General features: G+C 42.5%; 1 protein-coding gene across 5 annotated transcripts in view; it reads right to left on the bottom strand.

Moving 5' to 3' along the window:
• KREMEN1 (kringle containing transmembrane protein 1) overlaps positions 1-21,081 on the bottom strand; it is a 122,764-nt gene that overhangs the window by 95,160 nt on the left and 6,523 nt on the right. For all 5 annotated transcript variants that reach the window (XM_063623407.1, XM_055254390.2, XM_063623408.1 and 2 more), the window contains exons 2-3: positions 5,431-5,593; positions 602-693 (exon numbers count right to left, since the gene is read on the bottom strand). In XM_063623407.1, coding sequence (XP_063479477.1) covers positions 602-693; positions 5,431-5,593 — 255 coding nt within the window. The remainder of the gene's footprint in view (positions 1-601; positions 694-5,430; positions 5,594-21,081) is intronic.

The following is a 21,081-nucleotide window of genomic DNA, read 5'->3' on the forward strand; positions in this document are numbered from 1 at the left end:
AAAAAAAGGAAAAAAGTGAATACAGGAATAAATGAATGAAACAGTTAGAAAACAGGCATTTTAGTAAAAGGCTGAAGAAATTGGGTTGTGAGTTATTATTATAAACAGTAGAACATGTTAGGCTAATGTGGGTAAAAGAACTACCATATCAGCTTTTTATGGTATTTAACAAGGTATTTATCAAATATCACTTCTGGGGACCCATTCAAATCCAAGTAATAAGTAGTACCATAACTGAGTTTCACTATGTATAAAGATGTTCATTCCAAAAAGTACAAGATATTTTTTTCCCCTAGGCTGCTTCTGAGCGGTTGCCCTCTCTATCCCTGAAAGAATCAGAAATTAACCTAAAGTAGGAATTCTCATGGGGCTTACTCATCAAGGGAATACCTTTAGAATGAGATGCTAAGGAAATCAGCATTCCTATTCCTGAAAAGCCTCAACAAGAGAAGTGAAAATCCTCAGCCTAGGATGGCTTCTCCTTTCACATGCTCCATGAAATCCACCAGCCTAACTACCTGACCTCTGGCAGGGGCCTCCCTCTCTGCACTCTTAGTGTTCACAGTCCTGTAAACCATCACATTGGGTATTACAGTCTTACTCTGGCAAGCAGGTATATCACAGTACTTCCAGTAGACACCATCCTCGTGCTCTGCCACATAGCACCAGGGGCTCACGTCTCCATCTGGGTTTCTGTTGGGGAAAAGGATCAAATTGATGACTTCTGATGTTTTAATTCAGCTGGTTCATTGCTTTTCAGTTTCACAGAAAAGGAAATGCTTTAGCTTCTGTATTATTTCTAATAGTTGGTCTGTATCTCAGTGCTATCTCTCATCAAAAGGGAAAAAATGGTAATATTACAAGAACAAACATATCTATTCTGACATATACTTCAGAGTTTGGGGGGAAGTGAGCAAAGGTAATATATGTTTAGGCAAATTCACTATAGTATAACTAGGACAAATGGCCATTGCACACATCATGCCAAATAGCACTGGCACCTTGAATGTGAACATGGAGATTCCAAGGCTAAGTAAGCATAGGGGCTCTCGACACTGCTGATGAATATGCGAACTGACACAAATGGTCAGAGCAGCAATTTGGGAATTACAGCCAAAGGCCCTAGAAATATGCAAACCCTCCACTTGGCAATTTCCTCTTTAGGAATTTATTCTAAGGAAATCTTACCTGTAAAGATGTTCAACAAAACATTTTTATAATACAAAAAACAGGTGGAAACAGCAAGTATCCAACAATAAAGGTTTGGTTAAATAAATTGTATATCCATAGAAGGGAATATGTGGTATAGAGACCAGTCTTATTACTTGCAAATATATTCACAATGCCTTATGAGGCTTTTTTTTTTTTTTGAGACAGACTCTCACTCTGTCACCCGGGCTGGGCTGGAGTGCAGTGGCATGATCTCGGCTCACTGCAACCTCCGACTCCCAGGCTCAAGTGATTCTCCTGCGTCAAGCCTCCCGAGTAGCTGGGACTACAAGTGTCCACTGCCATGCCTGGCTAATTTTTGTTTTTAGTAGAGGTGGGGTTTCACCATGTTGGCCAGTCTGGTCTCCAACTCCTGACCTCAAGTGATCCGCCCATCTCGGCCTCCCAAAGTGCTGAGATTACAGGCGTGAGCCACCGTGCCCAGCCTTATGAGATTTTTTTTTTTTTAAAGAGGCAGTTATAAAACCCAACAGATGACATAATTCCATGTTTTGAAAAGACTTATTTAGGAAAGAATGTACACCAAACTCTTATAAAGTATCTCTAGACACGGGAACTATTGGTGATTTCAGCTTTTTTTCTTTTCTGGTTTCATTTTATTTCCTCTATAGTGAATACTCCAATGGTGTAATTTTTAAACAGTAAAATAAAATTCACTTAATAAAGACTCCACTGGGCCAGGTGTAACAAGAGCGAAACTCCGTCTCAAAAATAAAAAAATAAAATAAAAATAAAATAAAGACTCCACTGACAAGCTTTCACCAGGATGAGGCTCACATTTGCTAGAAATGGCTGCTATTCCTTCCTCAAAATGCTGACTCCTCAGAGAATACTGAAGAAAACTGCGTCAGAGTCTCAGCTAGAACTTGTGATCCTGTCATGAGGTACCAACTTCTGATATGGAGATAATATTTTTTAATGATCTATTTCACACTTCTAAATGAGAATGGCCTGGAATAAATATGCTTTAAGGTCTTTTCAACTTATAGATGGCATAACAATAACAAGCAACACTACTGAAGCAGATAAATAAAACAGCAGGGGCTACTGGACACACAGAAAAGGCTCGCCTCTCTTCACCGCTTTCCAAGCCCCTTTTATTTAGACTCAGAACACTGGAAAGCTGACACTCCGGTTAGGCCGGAAATGGGCATAAAGATCCTGCAGCAGGAGCTGGGAGCAACCCCCATTAGGCCAGAGTGGGCTAAGCCTATCATGTGGCGTAGAAGATAAGCTTTCCCAAAGTACAAAGCGTCCTTTTGTTTCTTGTGCCCAAAGGCAGGTGCCAGCACCAACTCTGCTCTTCCCTAGTCTCTGCCTTCCCTTCTAAGCCAGTTACTTTGAGCCCAGAAAAGTGCATTCCCATCACTCACCAAGTCTCAGACATCTCTAATGTGATGGGTCTGAAAAAGTCACACAAGACAAACATGGTGTCGGGTGTCAGCTGAGAAATCAAAGTAGGAGAACTTGTACAAAGCCCTTCTTTAAACAGTATTTCACTGTCATTTTCCTCCCTCTATTCAGTGTTCAGCTTTGATGTATTTATTTGGTAAAGCCCTTAGAAAACTGTTTATTATCAATGTCAAAACCATATTGAAAAGCATCTGAATAGCTTAATAAAGAACAAGCAAATTCATCCTTGACTTTGCTACAGTGCTAAAACAAAAGGCCTGGACTCTTTGATGTGATAATCAACAATTTCAGCCTCCCTTTTCCAAAGTATAAACTGGTATTAAATAGTTCAAGTCTCCTGCATTCCATCAAAACAAACGAGAGGGTTTGATATGATGGCTGACCAGGGCTAAGGAGAAAGGTGGTCCCTCCTGGCTCTCACTGCTCTCTTAATGGATGTTTACGGGTACATTTCTAGGAGCCCGTGAGTAGAAGTGGGTGCTAATCCACAAGAAAGAAAAATTTTTCACATAAATTAGGCCTCACTGGAAACTTAAAATTTACCTTAAAGTCAGACTTAAAAACATGAGCTCTTCTGAGAAGACTTGCTTGATAGGAAGCAACAGAGCAATAGAATAAACCAACAGCCTACTACCAAGAGATACTTTGGAACAAGAAGTTAAGCAACTATGGAAAAACAAAAACCAAACACTGGTCTCTCTTCCTAAACACTCTTCCCAACCCAACCAACTATTCCTATGAATAGAAAACCTAGGGGAAGGTAATAAAAAATGAGGTGGGACTAATTTTTTAATTTATGCAAAAAATAAATGAACATATATAACTTGGAAAATAAAATATAAAAGAACTATTTAATGAGCATGTGTAACTTGAACAGTAAAATACAACAGATAGCAAAATGTGAAGTGGCAAATACCCAAAATGGTTGTCTCTGGGACTTGGGACTTGGTGGGGAGGGTTTCAGGGAAAATAGGTAAAATGGGAAACTTTAACTATTTAAACCACATATATTTGTAGTGTTTGAGAAGTTTTTTTTTAAGAATAAGCTTTTAACACTTTTATAACAAACAAAATAAGTCAATAGCAACTAGGAGGGAATGGTCAGTTGATACAAGATAGGCAAAGGTATAGAGATAAAGAAAACATAGACTAAAGGCCTGGTGACTTCGAGACAACTATAAGGGCCCTAGAGTGTTAGCAAAGGTATGTAGAGGGCAAAAGGTAAACAGTGTGGCCCACACAATACAGGAAAATATATGTTGGCTCAGCTGCGTCAACAGTGCCATGGTTGAGATTCCAATGTATGTAGAACCAGGGACACGGTATATAGTTCAACAATCATTTTTCCCCGTCCCAATAGTTCAAGAGGCTGCCTTTGCACCTGTCCTAATAATAATTAAATTCAATGCATTGCTGAACCATAAGTCTCATTACCAGGATCTTGGGCATAAGCGGCACAAACGTATAACCAAAAGTGCTTACAATCTTTTTTCTGGACCCTACATACCAGTGATCCTGAACTTGTTTTCAATCACAGATTACTTTGAGAAGCTGATCAAAGCTATGGATCATCCCCAGGAAATTGTGAATCACATTTGAAGCACCATGGATGTCAGGTTAAGATACCCTGCTAGAGTCAGACAGAGGTGAAAAGCAAAGAAACACCTCAGTCGACTAAAAGGAAGTAAATGGCACACATCTAATGGATACAGCTGTTCCCAGAGCAAGGTTATCCTGGGCTGGCTGGAGGTAGAATAATGTAGGCAGCTTCCTTTGTTCAGAAGCAGAGGGAGTTTTGGGTCACAGATGGTGCTGTTTGACCACGACATTCTTGGTAGCATAGGGTGCTCTGCTAACTGTGTATTGTCCACTGGTGGTAGGGCTAACTAAGAAAACCCTCCCAAAGAGACAAGGAAGTGATCAGACAGAAAAGCAGAGCTTTGAAAGCCAGCATTAAAGCAATCCATGTTGAAAAGAGTGGTAAATTGGCCGGGCGCAGTGGCCCACGCCTGTAATCCCAGCACTTTGGGAGGCCAAGGCGGGCGGATCACAAGGTCAGGAGATCGAGACCATCCTGGCTAGCACGGTTGAAACCCTGTCACTACTAAAAACATGAAAAATTAGCCAGGCGTGGTGGCAGGCGCCTGTAGTCCCAGCTACTCGGGAGGCTGAGGCAGGAGAATGGCGTGAACCCGGGAGGCGGAGCTTGCAGTGAGCCGAGATCGCACCACTGCACTCCAGCCTGGGCAACAGAGTGAGACCCCAACTCAAAAAAAAAAAAAAGAAAAGAGTGGTAAATTTTGTGTGTGTGTGTGTGTAAAGTGTGGAAGAAACATTTTAAAAACTGACAAGATAAGTCTCTTGAGTTGGTCAAAAGACTTTCCCTAGTTGTGAGCTGGGATGAAAGGGGTTGGAAGAAGAGACCAGATAAGGCCGGGCGCGGTGGCTCACGCCTGTAATCCCAGCACTTTGGGAGGCAGAGGCGGGTGGATCACGAGGTGAGGAGATCGAGACCATCCTGGCTAACACGGTGAAACCCTGTCTCTACTAAAAATACAAAAAATTAGCCGGGCGAGGTGGCAGGCGCCTGTAGTCCCAGCTATGCGGGAGGCGGAGGCAGGAGAATGGCGTGAACCCCGGGGGGCGGAGCCTGCAGTGAGCCGAGATCGCACCACTGCACTCCAGCCTGGGTGAAAGAGCGAGACTCCGTCTCAAAAAAAATAAAGAAAGAAAGAAGAGACCAGATATATATCTATCGTTTTAAAGTACTGAGTGGCCCCATCTTACCTGCAATAGTTGTGCTCACCCAGGCCCCCCTCCCCGTTGGGGTATTTCAGAGTGTTGTATGGATGCTGGAAAGTCTCGTTCCAAAACAGACATGGCTTCCCGCCTTGTAGTGCTGTCCAGTTCTGTGTTCCCCTATAATCCGCACCATTGGCTGTGAAACACTCTAGAAGAAAGAAAAGACAGAGCAAACTAATTTTCTGGCAACATTCATAGTTTCCTCCCTCTTTGGTTGATGTTTTGTTTTGTTTGGACCAAGTTGGAAATGGATAGTGTCTTGCTAGATCCTGGACACAGTGCAGTTAACACTTCTGGGGCTGAATAAATCTGAAACAAGGTACCCTCAAAAAGCTAGGCTAATCTTGGCACTAGCTTGTCTACAGACACTAGAACATTTTCCCCTAAAGTATACAGATCCCAACTAGGATATAAACAGGGAGCTGAAGTGTACTGGAGCCCATGAAGTGAACCAGGAAAACCCTAAATCTGGGAACAGTTGGTAACAGCCATCCATGTGGAATTCTGGGTACTCGGAGGGGGTCACTGCTCTCGCCAGTGGCTCTGTGTGGTAACTAGAACCAGGTCACCAGCTGTAACTGAGCTCTCCCCTACAGTCTGAAAGGCTGCACTGACACTTGGATTTAATAAGACCATCGGATACAGCAATGCTTTGGAATCCCAATCACACAAATCTGGGAATGACTCACATTCCCTGGTAATAAAGAACAGTCCTCCCCATGCTGTTTGAGATAGAGGTGCAACAAAACAGTCAGTCAACATGAGGGAGGAAGGGCCGGGCTGGCATTTTCTCTCACCTCTTTCTGAAATTCTTTTGAGGAGGCACATTGAAAATGGTCTCAGGTCCAATTTAATAAAATGACAAATCCTCACAGGTGCAACAATGTGTTTCTAAAATCTGCTTCTCAGACTTTGGGGGATGGGGACTGAGGCTGATAGGATTTTCACCCACATATTGCATGCATTAAACTCGAAGAGGTTCATGAGACAGGCACAGTACAAAGAACAATTTTTTAAAATTAGCTTAGTTGAAACTGACAGATAGAAGCACTTCAAACACTTCTTTAAGATATATCACTAGAAAACTGACAACCTGGGGGAGTTACACCAGCATTCTTAGCTGCATTTCTTTCCTTCTCCTGGCACGCACTGACCTATAACTTCCAGTATTAAGGACTCTTAATGCCATCTCCTGTTGTCGTCCATGTGCCTACTCCAGTCTAAGCGTGTGAACAACATGAACACATTCTGGAAATTTCTTTTAATACTTCAAACTATCCACAGAACATCTCTCTTCCAGCACCCCCTTCCTCCGACCATCCAGGCCCTGTGTTTTGTCTGGAATGGCACCATTTTATGGATAGCCAAAATAATCTGAATGTCCACCTATGCAGGAAACCCTAGGAATTTATTTTTTATTATTTTTATTTTTTGAATGGAGTCTCGCTCTGTTGCCCAGGCTGGAGTGCAATGGTGCAATCTTGGCTCACCACAACCTCCGCCTCCCAGGTTCAAGCGATTCTCCTGCCACGGCCTCCCTAGTAACTGGGATTACAGGCGCCCGCCACCATGCCCAGATAATTTTTGTATTTTTAGTAGATACAGGGTTTCACCATGTTGGCCAGGCTGGTCTCAAACTCCCAACCTCAAGTGATCCGCCCACTTGGGCCTCCCAGAGTGCTGGGATTATAGGTGTGAGCCACCACACCCTGCCAACCCTAGCAATTTATCATGTCTGGTGCAACGCTCATGTGTTATGGTAAGTGCAACTCTTCGTGTACCATAATGACCAAACCCCTCTACCAAGAGTCTGCATAAATAAGTTCAAAGGAGGCAGTTCAGTGTTGCATAAAATGCACTAAACCAAGAGACTAAGCCTTGGCTTCTTGTCCTGGACCTGCTGCTGACAAGCTGTGCGACCTTGAATGAATAAACATCATCCAAATCATTTCTAATATTTACACAGTGTTTTGCCATGTGCCAAACTCTAAGTGCTTTACAAATGTCAACTCGTCACCAACCCAGAGAGGTACCTTAGTACCCCATTTTACAGATAAGGGAGCTCAGCACTCGACCACACCCTATACTGCCTCTAATGGAACCTCTTCAGCATCATTCTTGCTTCTCCCCTTCTCTCCCTCACTCCACTTCCGATTCATCAGCAAGTCCTGTTGACTTCCCTAAAACGTATACCCTGAAACTGCCTTCTCTCCGTCTTTGATGCCACCAGTATAGTCCCCTTTATCATCAGAGAACAGTTTGGGTTTCACAGCTTCCACTTTTGTTCTCTTACGGTCCATTCTCCACAGTTCTTTAAAGAATGATGGCACTCAGAACAAAACTCACTCTTCCTCGGTGTCTGCAGGCCTCTGTGATGCTGCCTCAGCCCCTTCCTCCCATGAAGCAGAGCTCTTCCCTTACTCACTCGCTGTGCTCCGGCCACACTGGTCTGCTTTTAATTCTGTGAACACACTATGCTATTTCCTGCCCAAAATGTTCTTCCCCTAATACTTCCCATCACAGACTGAATACTACCTTCTCAGAAAGCCCTTCTCATCATCTTTACTCCTATTTTTCTGCCCTTTGTTTGCTTCACAACACTTACTATATCACAAGAAATATATGTGATCTGAGAGAGAGAGAGAGAGAGAGAGACAATGTGTGTGGTATGTACCACACCAGACACACCAGAGCTCTATCCCAATCCCAGAGCTAGAGCAGGACCTGAAACCTGTATTTCTGAAAGGCAGCCCAGGTGGTTCTGTTAAGTAATCAGGTTTGAGAACCACTAGACTAGATGATTCTAAGAACATCAGCCAACCCTTGCCAATTGCTAGAATTTTAATTGCTGTGTGTTAATACATGTTTTTCTCCTATCAGAATTTGTATATCAAAACATCATACTGTATCCCTTAAATATATAGGATAAAAATAAATTTTTTAAAAAAGTGTGAAGGGTGATCCAAGGGCCAGAAATCAGAGATGCCACACAATAGATCAATGGAAGGTCTTAGCTATACATAGCAACCTGCAGGACAGGTGGGGTTCCTGAGACTCGGATGACTTGGTTTGTGATACAAAAGAATGTAGCAGAATGGGTAATAAAAAGAATCCATAGCCAGGCACAGTGGCTCAAGCCTGTAATCCCAGCACTTTGGGAGGCCGAGGCGAGCGGATCACCTGAGGTCGGGAGTTCGAGACCAGCCTGGCCAACATGGAGAAACGCCATCTCTACTAAAAATACAAAATTAGCTGGGGGTGGTAGAGCATGCCTGTAATCCCAGCTACTTGGGAGGCTGAGGCAGGAGAATCGCTTGAACCCAGGAGGCGGAGGTTGTGGTGAGCCGAGATCGTGCCATTGCACTCCAGCTGGGGCAACAAGAGTGAAACTCTGTCTCAATAAATAAATAAATAAAATCCACACACATGACAGTCCTCATGGAGACAAGATGGCATCTGAGAGTGGAAATGGGAAAGTGCAGCCTTCTTTGCTTGGGTCTGTTCCTCTCAGACCCAATCTTGTTCTCAGTTACACTGGTGAAACTGAGGCAGTGTATCAGATTCTGTGATTATTTTTTGACCAGACTTGCCCAGTACATATCAATTACGGAGAAAAGCAAGGAAAACAAACTTGAATGCTCTGCATTTAAAGTCATCTAGTGCATCTTGATTTCATCAGAGTACTAGGGTGCATATTAGGTAAATAGGACCCTACCTCCCTTATTTTTATTTTTTTTCTTCAAAACAGTGATTTTATTTCCTTTGAATATATACCTAGAGCTGAGATTGCTGGAATATGGTCATTCTATTTTGAATCATTTGAGGAGCCTCCACACTGTTTTCTATCGTGATTATGTTAATTTTTTTAACTTTTATTTTGGGTTCAGGGGTACATGTGAAGGTTTGTTACACAGGTAAACTCATGTCACAGGGGTTTGTTGTACAGATTTTTTCATCACTCAGGTACCCAACAGTTATCTTTTCTGCTGGTTTCCCTCCTCCCACCCTCCACCCTCGAGTAGACCCCAGTGTCTGTTGTTTCCTTCTTTGTGTTCATAAGTTCTATCATGTAACTCCCAGCCTCCCTTATTTTCTACTGCTATGAAACTGATATAAGCTTTGGCTAAATAAGCAAGGAGCGGCTTAAACCAATAAGAAACACACACACACAGAGCCAACTGTTTATTTATGTATTCAGTGAAAAGAGAATGAGTGAAAGCAAGAGATCTAATGTCTAGGAAATTATTCATTAATTAGTTCAGCAAATATTTATTCAATACTATGTGCCTGGCACTGTTCACAGCACTGGGGCTACAGAGATGAACAAATATCTTGTATTCATGGAGCTTACATTGTTTATAATAAACTGATCAAAATGAACATCAGATAGTGATAAGTGCTATTAGGAGGAATGAAGCAGAGTAAAGGGAGTAAGATGGAATGGTGAGGGCTCTCTCCTAGGGTGGGTCAGGGAAAACCTAGTGAGCAGAGATGTGGATGAAGGGAGGAAGCAAACTCAGTGAATGAGGCAGGAGGTGTGTAACTGGCAGAGGGTCCAGCAAATGCAAAGCCCCTGCAAATGGCAATATGTTTGGCAGGTTTGGGGAGCTACAAAGCTGCTCCTCTAGTCTGACTGGAGCAGAAGAATGAGCAGGGAAGGGCAGGCAAGGTCAGGACGTGTAAGGTCTTGAGGGTTAGATAAATGAGATTCTGGCTTTTGTTCTAAGTGTAAGGGGAAGCCACTGGAGGGTTTAGAGCAGGGGAATGACATAATGTGACTTATCTTTATTTTTATTTATTTTTGCAACTTATCTTTTAATAGAATTGTCTAGCTGTTGGGTGGAGGAAAAACCACTGACAGGCAGGAACTAGGCAGGGAGAAAAGTAGGTAGTTACTGTAGAAGGATGGGCGAGAAAGAAGGATGGCCTGGAGTAGGCTGGCAGCTGTGGGGTGGTGAGAAGTGGACCGATTCTAGATATATTTTGAAGGTAGTGGCAAAAGTATTTGCTGGGGGTTTGGATACAGGGTCTGAGAGACAGAGGGGTCACACAGCACACCGAAGGGACCTGCGCAACCAGCTGAGTAGTGATACCATTTACTGTAATGAGGGGGTCAGGAAGGTCAGAGTGTTTTGGGGTAGAATCAAGAGTTTGGTTTTGGATAGGTTAAGCTTGACATCTTCAGAAAACTTAGTGGAGATGTAGAGTAAGCAAATGGCTACATGAGTCTGGAGTTGAGGAAAAAGGCTGAAGCTAAAGCTAGAAATATGGTCCCCAGCACTTATGTGTAGAGAGAATAGGATACTATGTGTATCAGCCCCAACATCTGGGGCTGAGCCCTGGGGCCCTCCAACGTATCACACTTTGCAATGATGACTGAGAAAGTACAGCCTGTGGGGTAGGAGAAAAGCTAGGAAAACTTTTTCAATAATTTTTTTTTTTGTTTATCACACAACTTCTAGCAACAATGTGGTACAGTATGGAAAGCCTATGTTAGGGGCTGTAGAGCCAGACCTCAGCTTTTCAATTTACAAGCTACAAGCACTTGCCTAACCTCTTTGAGCCTCAGTTTCTTGACTTGCAAAATGAAAGATTTGATTATCTACAGCTCAGGGCAGTTGGAAGAATTGGAAGGTGTGCAAGTAAAGTACTTGGTACATAGTAGGTATCCAAAAATTATTATTGTATAATCATAAAGGTATAAAAATAATCAAACTTTATATAAGCTTAGAAATATTATAAGCATCATGATAATTTAGGTTATTCTGAGGCCAGGTGTGGTGGCTCATGCCTGTAATCCCAGCACTTTGGGAGGCTGAGACGGGCAGATCACTTGATATCAAGAGTTCGAGACCAGCCTGGACAACATGGCGAAACCCCATCTCTACCAAAAATACAGAAAATTAGCCAAGCATGATGGTGTGTGCTTGTGGTCACAGCTACTCAGGAGGCTGAGGTAGGAGGATCACTTGAGCCTGAGAGGCAGAGGTTGCAGTGAGCCAAGATTGCACCACAGCACTATACCCTGGGTGACAGAGTGAGAACCCCATCTCAAAATATGTGCGTGTGTGTGTATGCACACGTGCGCGCATGTGCACACTATTCTGGTCCATAAAATAATGAGCTATAAAAGGCAAGATAACATGAGTATGTGGGCACATCATCCTACTACAATTCTGTTTAAAGTTAGGCTACCATCAAGATGGAACATATATATGGCTTGAATCCTGTGTTGAATCCTAGCATTCAATGGGTAAGTGGTAAGGGAAAAAGATACAGACGAGCAAATAGGTTTTTCTTCATCAAAATTTCAGCTGTAAATATGATGAAACACATCTTCATTTATTTATGCTACTAAAATCACATAATTCAATATTTATACTAATCATAAGTGAGAAAAACACAAGTTAATAGAGTCCCAGGAAAAACTCTGCCAGGTTGTATAATACCTGCTCTGCAGCTTTAAGGTTCATGTTTAAACTATAACAAGGTATTCTTTTAAAATAATTAAAACTTGGCCAGGCGTGGTGGCTCATGCCTGTAATCCCAGCACTTTGGGGGGCCAAGGTGGGCGGATCACCTGAGGTCAGGAGTTTGAGACCAGCCTGATCAATATGGAGAAACCCCATCTCTACTAAAAATACAAAATTAGCCAGGCATGTTGGCGCATGCCTGTTATCCCAGCTACTCGGGAGGTTGAGGCAGGAGAATCACTTAAACCTGGGAGGCGGAGGTTGCAGTGAACCAAGATCACACCATTGCACTCCAGCCTAGGCAACAAGAGCAAAACTCCGTCAAAAATAAAAAACAACAAAAAAAAAACTTGACATGTATAAGACAGTGGTAGGAAAACAGCAGTTAATCTAAAAGACATCCTAATCTGGCCGGGCGCGGTGGCTCACGCTTGTAATCCCAGCACTTTGGGAGGCCGAGGCGGGCAGATCACGAGGTCAGGAGATCGAGACCACGGTGAAACCCCGTCTCTACTAAAAATACAAAAAATTAGCCGGGCGTGGTGGCGGGCACCTGTAATCCCAGCTACTAGGAGAGGCTGAGGCAGGAGAATGGCGTGAACCCGGGAGGCGGAGCTTGCAGTGAGCCGAGATTGCGCCACTGCACTCCAGCCTGGGTGACAGAGCGAGACTCCGTCTCAAAAAAAAAAAAAAAAAAAAAAGACATCCTAATCTTTGGTAAGATTTAATAAAGCTGAAGAATATGCTCTCTATAAAGCTCTATAACTAGGTAATTCTAATTTGTCCAAAAATACACTATTGAGAAATACATTTTTCTCTATATTCCTGGTTTTCTGGCAGAATTACTAGTTAAATCTCTGTATATGACGCTTGTGAGAGTCATTGTTTTTTTTTTAATCCACTAAAGTTAAGTCTCTGTTCTCTGTGGGACCACTTAGCACTTCTACTGATCTTATGTTGGAAGAATCTGTCTGGTTTTAGCCTGGCTTGAAATCAACATGAATCCATTCATATTAAATTCAATTACAGCATCTTAAAGCAAGACAGCAGAGAACATATTCCAAGAAGAATATCCTTTGTTCTTTAAAAAAGTCTATGAAACTTAGTAGGTGGATAGATTATAGAAATCTAAGGTTTAGGTGTAAATGCTTTTTTTGATATTTAGAGGGTATGGCTCATGCCTGTAATCCCAGAACTTTGGGAGGCAAAGGCAAGAGGATCACTTGAGCCCAGGAGTTCAAGACCAGCCTGGGCAACATAGGGAGACCCCATCTCTACAAAATTAAAATTAAAATTAAAAATTTGCTGGGTGTGGTGGTGTGTGCTTGTAATCCTAGTTATCTGGGAGGCTGAGGTGGAGCCCAGGAAGTCAAAGCTGCAGTGAGCCATGGTCATGCCACTGCACTCCAGCCTGGGCGATGGAGTGAGACCCTATCTCAAAAAAGATATATATAGAGAGGGCAACACGACAGTGCTGTCAAATATTCACATAGCACACCTATCGCCCTATCGGGTTTCAAATACAGACTGGTGCCCGGTGGGAACTTGCACCACTTCAAAGCCCCTGGGCAGACTACCCTTTGCCCTCAGACACTCAAAAGCACTATGGGAAACCTGATTTCAGTTATGTGAAACCCTGTAGTAAAGGGGCATGTGGCCCTGGGAAGGCAGGGGTTCCCAGCCTTTTCCAACCCAACACCACTGAGGCTATGATAGGACACACTCCCATCTTCAGAAATGGCTCTCCAAGAGCAGTGATTTCTACAATTACATAGAGGAATGTCATCAGATCTAGAATAGAGAGAGGATAGTTTAGGGAAAAAACAACAACCCTGTACATACATAGTACATATGGAGAATCAGTGCAATAAAGGGGAAATGCTGTCAGAGAAGCAGCTAACACTGTGGTTTGAACAAACTACCCAGACATGATTGGGCCTCAGTTTCTTCCTTGGTTTCCTCATCTGTGAAATTAGGAGGGTTGAGCCAGATTATCTCAACGTCCCTTCACTGTAAATGTCTGCAATTTCAAGTTCAAGATCTAACAAAATGAAACTCAGATCCAAAAGTCTGGGGTGATATGACTGGAAAGGACTCATGGCTAAAAATCTCTTCCAGGCTTAAAATTCTCTAATTCTATGTTTCTCTAATGGAAGTAAGAATTGTATGGTTAAAAAAAAAAAAAAACCTCACCTCCCATGTGGGCCTTCCCTCTGAGAGGCACTTAGGCACTTTTTTTTTTTTTTTTTTGAGACAGGATGTTGCTCTGTCACACAGGCTGGAGTTCAGTGGAGCAATCATGGCTCACTGTGGCGTCTACTTCCCAGGCTCAAGTGATCCTCCCATCTCAGCCTCCCACATAGCTGGGACTATAGGCATGTGTCACCACACCTGGCTTATTGTTTAATTTTTTGTAGATATGGGGTCTACATTGTCTAGGCCAATCTCGAACTTCTAGGCTCAAGCTATCCACCTGCCTCTGCCTCCCAAAGTGCTAGGATTACAGGCAAGAGCTATTGTGCCCGGCCTACTTAGGCATTCTTCTTGCTTAAAAGAAACTACATCTTCAACAAGTAAATTGCAAGAAAAGAAAAAAGGGGAAATCTAAGGGTTAATAGAGATTTAGGACTCACATTACCTAAATACACCTTGTTTAGATCCTGACTGAAGTGTAAAAAATACTAATAAGACAACCAGGAAAATTTGAACATTGATTGGATATTTGATGGCATTAAGGAATTATTGCTTTTTTTCTAGGTATAATAATGGTACTATTACTATGTTTTTGAAAGGAATCCTTAGCATTTAGAGATACATACTAAAATGTTTACAGATGAGGTGACATATCTGAAATTGGTTACAAAATAATGTAGTAAGGGGAATGAAGAGGGTATAGATGAAATAACATTAGCTATGGTTAATAATTGTGGGAGTTGGGAGATAGATACATGGGACTTCCTTACACTCTCTTCTCTATTTGTGTCCTAAATTTCCCATAATAAAAAATTTTTCAAAGAACATCTTGAAAATAGTTACCAACATGTTATTTTGAAATTAATCTACCTTAGCCTTTTTTCTTTTTTTTTTTTTTTTTTTTTTTTGAGACGGAGTCTTGCTCTGTCCCCCAGGCTGGAGTGCCGTGGCGCAATCTCGGCTCACTGCAAGCTCCGCCTCCCGGGTTCACGCCATTCTCCTGCCTCAGCCTCTCCGAGTAGCTGGGACTACAGGCGCCCGCCACCACGCCCGGCTAATTTTTTGTATTTTTAGTAGAGACGGGGTTTCACCGTGGTCTCGATCTCCTGACCTCGTGATCCGCCCGCCTCGGCCTCCCAAAGTGCTGGGATTACAAGCGTGAGCCACCGCGCCCGGCCTAGCCTTTTTTCAAGAACTATAAACAAATTCAGCCATAAAGTTAGCCATCTAAAATCAAAATTGATATTCATATATCATGTTCTTGGATTATGTATTAACAGTGCCAAATGACCATAGAACAAGCTGCCCTTTTGCCCAAAGTGGAATTACCACAACAAAAATCACTGTAATGTTTTAGGTATTAGTAGCTTTTTCATTAAACTACCTTTTAGATCTTCTTTTCCGTTAAAGGAGACGGTGTCCTTAAAAACAGTATGGAAGGAAAGACCATGCCTCTCAAAGATACTTTAACTAAAGAATTTATACTTTTGGAAGGGGACATGAGGTCTTCTATTTGAATCTCCAGTTTATCTATCTCTACTAAGAGATGAAGTATTTAATTACTTAAAAGACCATTCCAAGAAAAACTGAACTTACAGAGTAAGCATAAGACCAGATGTTTGAATTCAGAAGAACCATGAAAATGCTTCAGAGAGGGGGCCTTATTTGTTAAATAAAAATTAAAAAAACAAATAATTATCAAGGCAGAGAAGGTCTAGAATGCAGTGGCTTGGGTACCACTCTTTTCCCATCTGGCTCTCATCTTGAATATGCTCCACTCCTACCCAGGCAGGGCCCCCTGGAAAACATGCCATGCTTGTCGCTGTGAAGCATGTGTGTTTCTGCCAGGAATAGTCATCATGAAAATGCATTACTGTTGAGGAATTTTTATTTATCATTTACCATATTATAAACCCATATAATAGAGGCATTTGAGTCAGAGCCACTCCATCTTGAACAGCAGATGGGTAAAATGAGGCTGGGACCTTCCGGGGTACATCCCCAGTTTAGGCATTCTTGGTCACAGGATGAAATAGGTCAGCACAAGACACAGGTCACGAAGACTTCGCTGATAAAACAGGATGTGGTAAAGAAGCCAGCCAAAACCCCCCAAAACCAAGATGGTGACGAAAGTGACCTCTGGTCATCCTCACTGCTCATTACACACTAATTATAATATATTAGCATGCCAAAAGACACTCCTACAAGCACCATGACAGTTTACAAATACCACAGCAACATCCAGAAGTTACCCTATATGACCTAAAAAAAGAAGAGGATCCCTCAGTTCCCGGAACTCCTCACCGCCTTCCCGGAAATCTCATGAGTAATCTACCCCTTGTTTAGCATAGGGTCAAGAAATGACCACAAAAATAGCCAACTAGCTGCCCTCAGGGCTGCTCTGCCTATGGAGTAGCCATTCTTTTGTTTATTTACTTCTCTAATAAACTCCTTTTCACTTTACTCTGTGGACTTGTTCTGAATTCTTTCTTTTTTTTTTTGAGATGAGTCTCACTCTGTCGCCCAAGCTGGAGTGCGGTGGTGCGATCTCAGCTCACTGCAACATCCGCCTCCTGGGTTCAAGCGGTTCTCCTGCCTCAGCCTCCCTAGTAGCTGGGATTACAGGCACCCACCACCATGCCTGGCTAATTTTTGTATTTTTAGTAGAGACAGGGTTTCACCATGTTCGCCAGGCTGGTCTCAAACTCCTGACCTCAGGTGATCCACTGGCTTCAGCCTCCCAAAGTGCTGGGATTACAGGCATGAGCCACTGTGCTGGAACCCTGAATTCTTTCTTATGCAAGATCCAAGAACCCCCCTTTTGGAGTCTAGATCAGGACCCCTTTCTCGTATCACAACCATCAAATTGAAGCCCAAAAGACTTTTTGAGAAAAAAATGTCCATTAACCTATCAGCATTCAGGTCTATAATATGTAGAGGTTAAACTTCAGTTAAAGAATGGACTCATTCAAATAGTCAAAAGTCACTGACTCAGCAGAACTCTAAGAAAAATATTTCATTTATTAACCAAAGAACCTTGATGGATTTTACTTCCAATACCAATAGAATATATTCTATTATACTTTGGCGATGTAAAGCATCTATCTCTCAATGTAATATGTGAGTACAAATAAATCTACCTTAGATATTTATTCATAAATATCTCCCTGAATCTTGAAATAAAATTTCATACTAGAAAGTTTTCATAGCCTTGGCAACATAGTGAGATGCTGTCTCTACAAGAAATATTTTTTAAAAATTAGCCAGGCATGGCGGCGGATGCCTCCCAGCTACTCGGGAGGCTGGGGCAAGAGTCTCTCTTGAGTCTGCAGTGAGCTGTAATCACGCCTGGGTGACAGAGCAAGACCTTGTCTCAAAAAAAGAAGTTTTCACATAAGGATACAGGAAACGTGAGATATTTTAAAGCTGAAAGTCCAGCTTGCTGATGGACAATACCTTAGCTCATTATAAGCCAGCTCCAAAGAAAACAAAAAGACAAAAGGCGGAGAACTATTTGAAGGCTCAGGGTCTAGAATAGGTAGCACTAACTTCTATAGAAACCAGGGGTTTTGAAACAAGTCACACAGCACCTGCTGCCACAGCTCTTAAAGCACTTGATTACCTTGAACTGTAATTGCTCAGGAAGCACACAGCCCTGTTTCCAATAGCCGGTGAGCATCTTACTCACCTTTGTATCCTCAGCAACTACAGACCACATAGAAGGTGCCTAGCTAAGTGTCTGTTGAAAGAGGGAAGCTGGTGAATGAGGGGCTAGGGGAAAGCTCCATTACAGATACATTCAGGGTGCATTAGTTTCCTCACCAATGTATTCCTCCTAGGCCAGCCTCAAGACTTACCTAGCAATACCTATGAGAAGTTCTAGGAAAGTTTATGTAAATCAAGGAAATCAAATATTTGCTGTTTAAACCAGGGACTCTGCTATTTAAAGGAAATGGATGGTGGCTGGGTGCAGTGGCTCACCCTTGTAATCCCAGTACTTTGGGAGGCCAAGGTGGGAGGATCACTTGAGGCCAGGAGTTTGAGACCAGCCTGGCCAACATAATGAAACTCCGTCTCTACTGAAAATACAAAAATTAGCTGGGTGTGTTGGCGCATGCCTGTAATCCCAGCTACTTGGGAGGCTCAGGCATGAGAATTGCTTGAACCCAGTAAGCAGAGGCTACAGTGAGCCAAGACTGTGCCACTGCACTCCAGCCTGGGCGACAGAGCAAGACTCCATCTAAAAAATGAAATAAAATAAAATAAAAATATGAATTTTATATACTTAGTTTGCTTTAAGCAGGAGGCACCCAGCTCAAATCTACGCCTTGCCTCACTATCACTTGAGCAACCTTTTTCCATGTTATCTGAAGTTCTCAATTAGATGAAAAGGAGATAAACTGATATAATCCAGCTTCTAGACAAGTTGTGTTAGTAATGGGCCGGGCGCAGTGGCTCACGCTTGTAATCCCAGCACTTTGGGAGGCCGAGGCGGGCGGATCACGAGGTCAGGAGATGGAGACCACGGTGAAACCCCGTCTCTACTAAAAATACAAAAAAATTAGCCGGGCGTGGTGGCGGGCGCCTGTAGTCCCAGCTACTTGGAGAGGCTGAGGCAGGAGAATGGCGTGAACCCAGGAGGCGGAGCTTGCAGTGAGCCGAGACTGCGCCACTGCACTCCAGCCTGGGTGACAGAGCGAGACTCCGTCTCAAAAAAAAAAAAAAAAAAAAAAAAAAAGAAGTTTTCTTAGTAATGCCTGTGACCTATTTTTAATGTCAGATGGCAAGAAAATTCCTCAATAATAAAGTCCTGGAGGGCAGCCAATACTCCATGGAAGCCAGACTCTGGGCTTTTCAGCTTCCCTTGGCTGATATGGGATAGACAAATAATACAAGAGCTCCTGAGTGGGGAGCTGATACCAGGTAGACCATATATCTCTAGAGTACATTTCAAAGTAAGACCCGAAGCAACAAAGTTGTAGCCTTCTGTCAATTAGCACAGGGATAAGTCCTAATCAGAGATGCTGGGCACACAGGAGGAATTTGATAAGTACTTGTTAATTGGCCCCAACATAAAAATATGACTCAAGAGATGGGTTTCATAAGTTCTGGCCAGGGAGACAGTTTAGGGCAGAAGGAAAGGCTCAGTGTAACACTGATTTATAAATAGATGGAACTATCATCTCTGGTCACTTGGAGCATTAAGAATAAGAACAGATAGTGGCCAACAGATTAATCCTGATTATCAAAGCTTTAAAGTTTCATGGAGTGTTCCATGAAGCTCGATTAGGGTTGCCAGATTTGCCAAATAAAAACAGAATTCTCAGTTAAATTTGAATTTCAGATAAACATCAAAGAATTTTTTAAGACAAGTATTCCTAAACATTGCATGAAACAGACTTTAATTAAAAATTCTTTGGTGTTTATCTGAATTTCAAACTTAATTGGGCATCCTGTAATGTATCTGACAATTGTACTGTAGAGAGAATAAAAAGACACAGTGAATCACAGACCCCCTTACTGCATTAAGGTTTCTGAAACACTGTCCACAGAAATGCTTAAAGAGGTTAGATGTGGATAATGAAGAATCTGCTTAAGAGTGAAAAAAGATGCTGATCAGAATCAACTGTTCCTAGGCAGGCAACTAACAGTAAAAAGAAGGACAAAAGAATAATACAATTGGGACGGGGTTTCTCAATCTCAGCGCTACTGACATTTTGGGCTGTATAACTCTTTGGCGTGGGGGCTCTCCTGTGCATTCTAGGATGTTTAGCAGCAGCATCCCTGGCCTCTACCTGCTAGATGCCAGTAGTACCTCTTTAGTTGTGACAGCCAAAAATGCCTCCAAGTATTGCAAAATGTCCCCCGGGGGTAAAATCTCCTCCAGTTGAAATCACTGAGTTAGAAAAAATGGTCAAATAAACAGAAAGTGTCACACCCATTAACCAGTGGTCATATAACTAAAGATTGTTCTCAAGGGACACTTTCTCAGCTCAGCCCCTGGCCCCTCCAAGCCCCTAACAAAGAAGGCCTAGTCATTTCAGCTGAGACAATCAGAAACCCTTCATCTGCCAGAAGCGCTAGGGAAGAATGTTTGGTGAGCCAGGCCAATGAAATTCTGCATGGCCATGCACACATCACAGCAAGCAGGGCATCGCACCCAGCCTTTGAAGACACTCCTTTTAAGTTAATCTCCCCTCCAACTAAACTTTTTCCAAATCTCTTCCTGCCATTTGGAAGTTGAGTGATTCTCAGCTGAAAAGGCCTGTATAGACGAGGTGCAGATGGCAGCAGTTACAGCCCTCACCAGATGCTACAGTCTCTAATTTGATTGAAAGGATATAATTAGACAACAGAAACACTTTAATGAAAGAGCAAAACATGGAGGGAGGGAAGGATTGAAGGCCCTTAACTGATGCCAAAACACCCACCAGTAATAGAGGCTTTGAGTCTGGGGAAAGGGAAGGGGAAAGCCCCTTAAAAGGACAGTCCCCATCCTGTTTATTTCCCCGTAGACATAGGAATAGGGATTTTATTATTGTAGATTTCCACTGTATTTTATGTGGGAACAATCTGATTAGAACCAGAAGGGTCTTCGGAAGAACATCAAAGAAAAACAAATATGGCTTCTGTGGTCATTATTAAAAATATTTTTACCAGCCCAATAATTTTCTTTGAAGATGAATTTTTATAGATTGAACAACAGCAAGTAATTTACATACTGTGATGGGATTGGTTAGCAATCCCCACTAGTCTAGAAGAGAACTACTTGGTTGCCATGTTTTCCTCCAACTTTAGGACACTAAGGCACATGCACAGCCATCTAATGTGTCTGTTTGGAAGGTATGAAGAAACCAGGCAGAGTCAATCATACACGCTGATAGCTACAGCCACTCTGAATCATCTTTAAAAGTTGCCTACACTGTTTTTACTATTTCCTAGCTTTAAAATTTCGAGTGTGAGTATACCG

Source organism: Symphalangus syndactylus, chromosome 18, assembly GCF_028878055.3.
Source record: "Symphalangus syndactylus isolate Jambi chromosome 18, NHGRI_mSymSyn1-v2.1_pri, whole genome shotgun sequence".
Classification (NCBI taxonomy): domain Eukaryota; kingdom Metazoa; phylum Chordata; class Mammalia; order Primates; family Hylobatidae; genus Symphalangus; species Symphalangus syndactylus.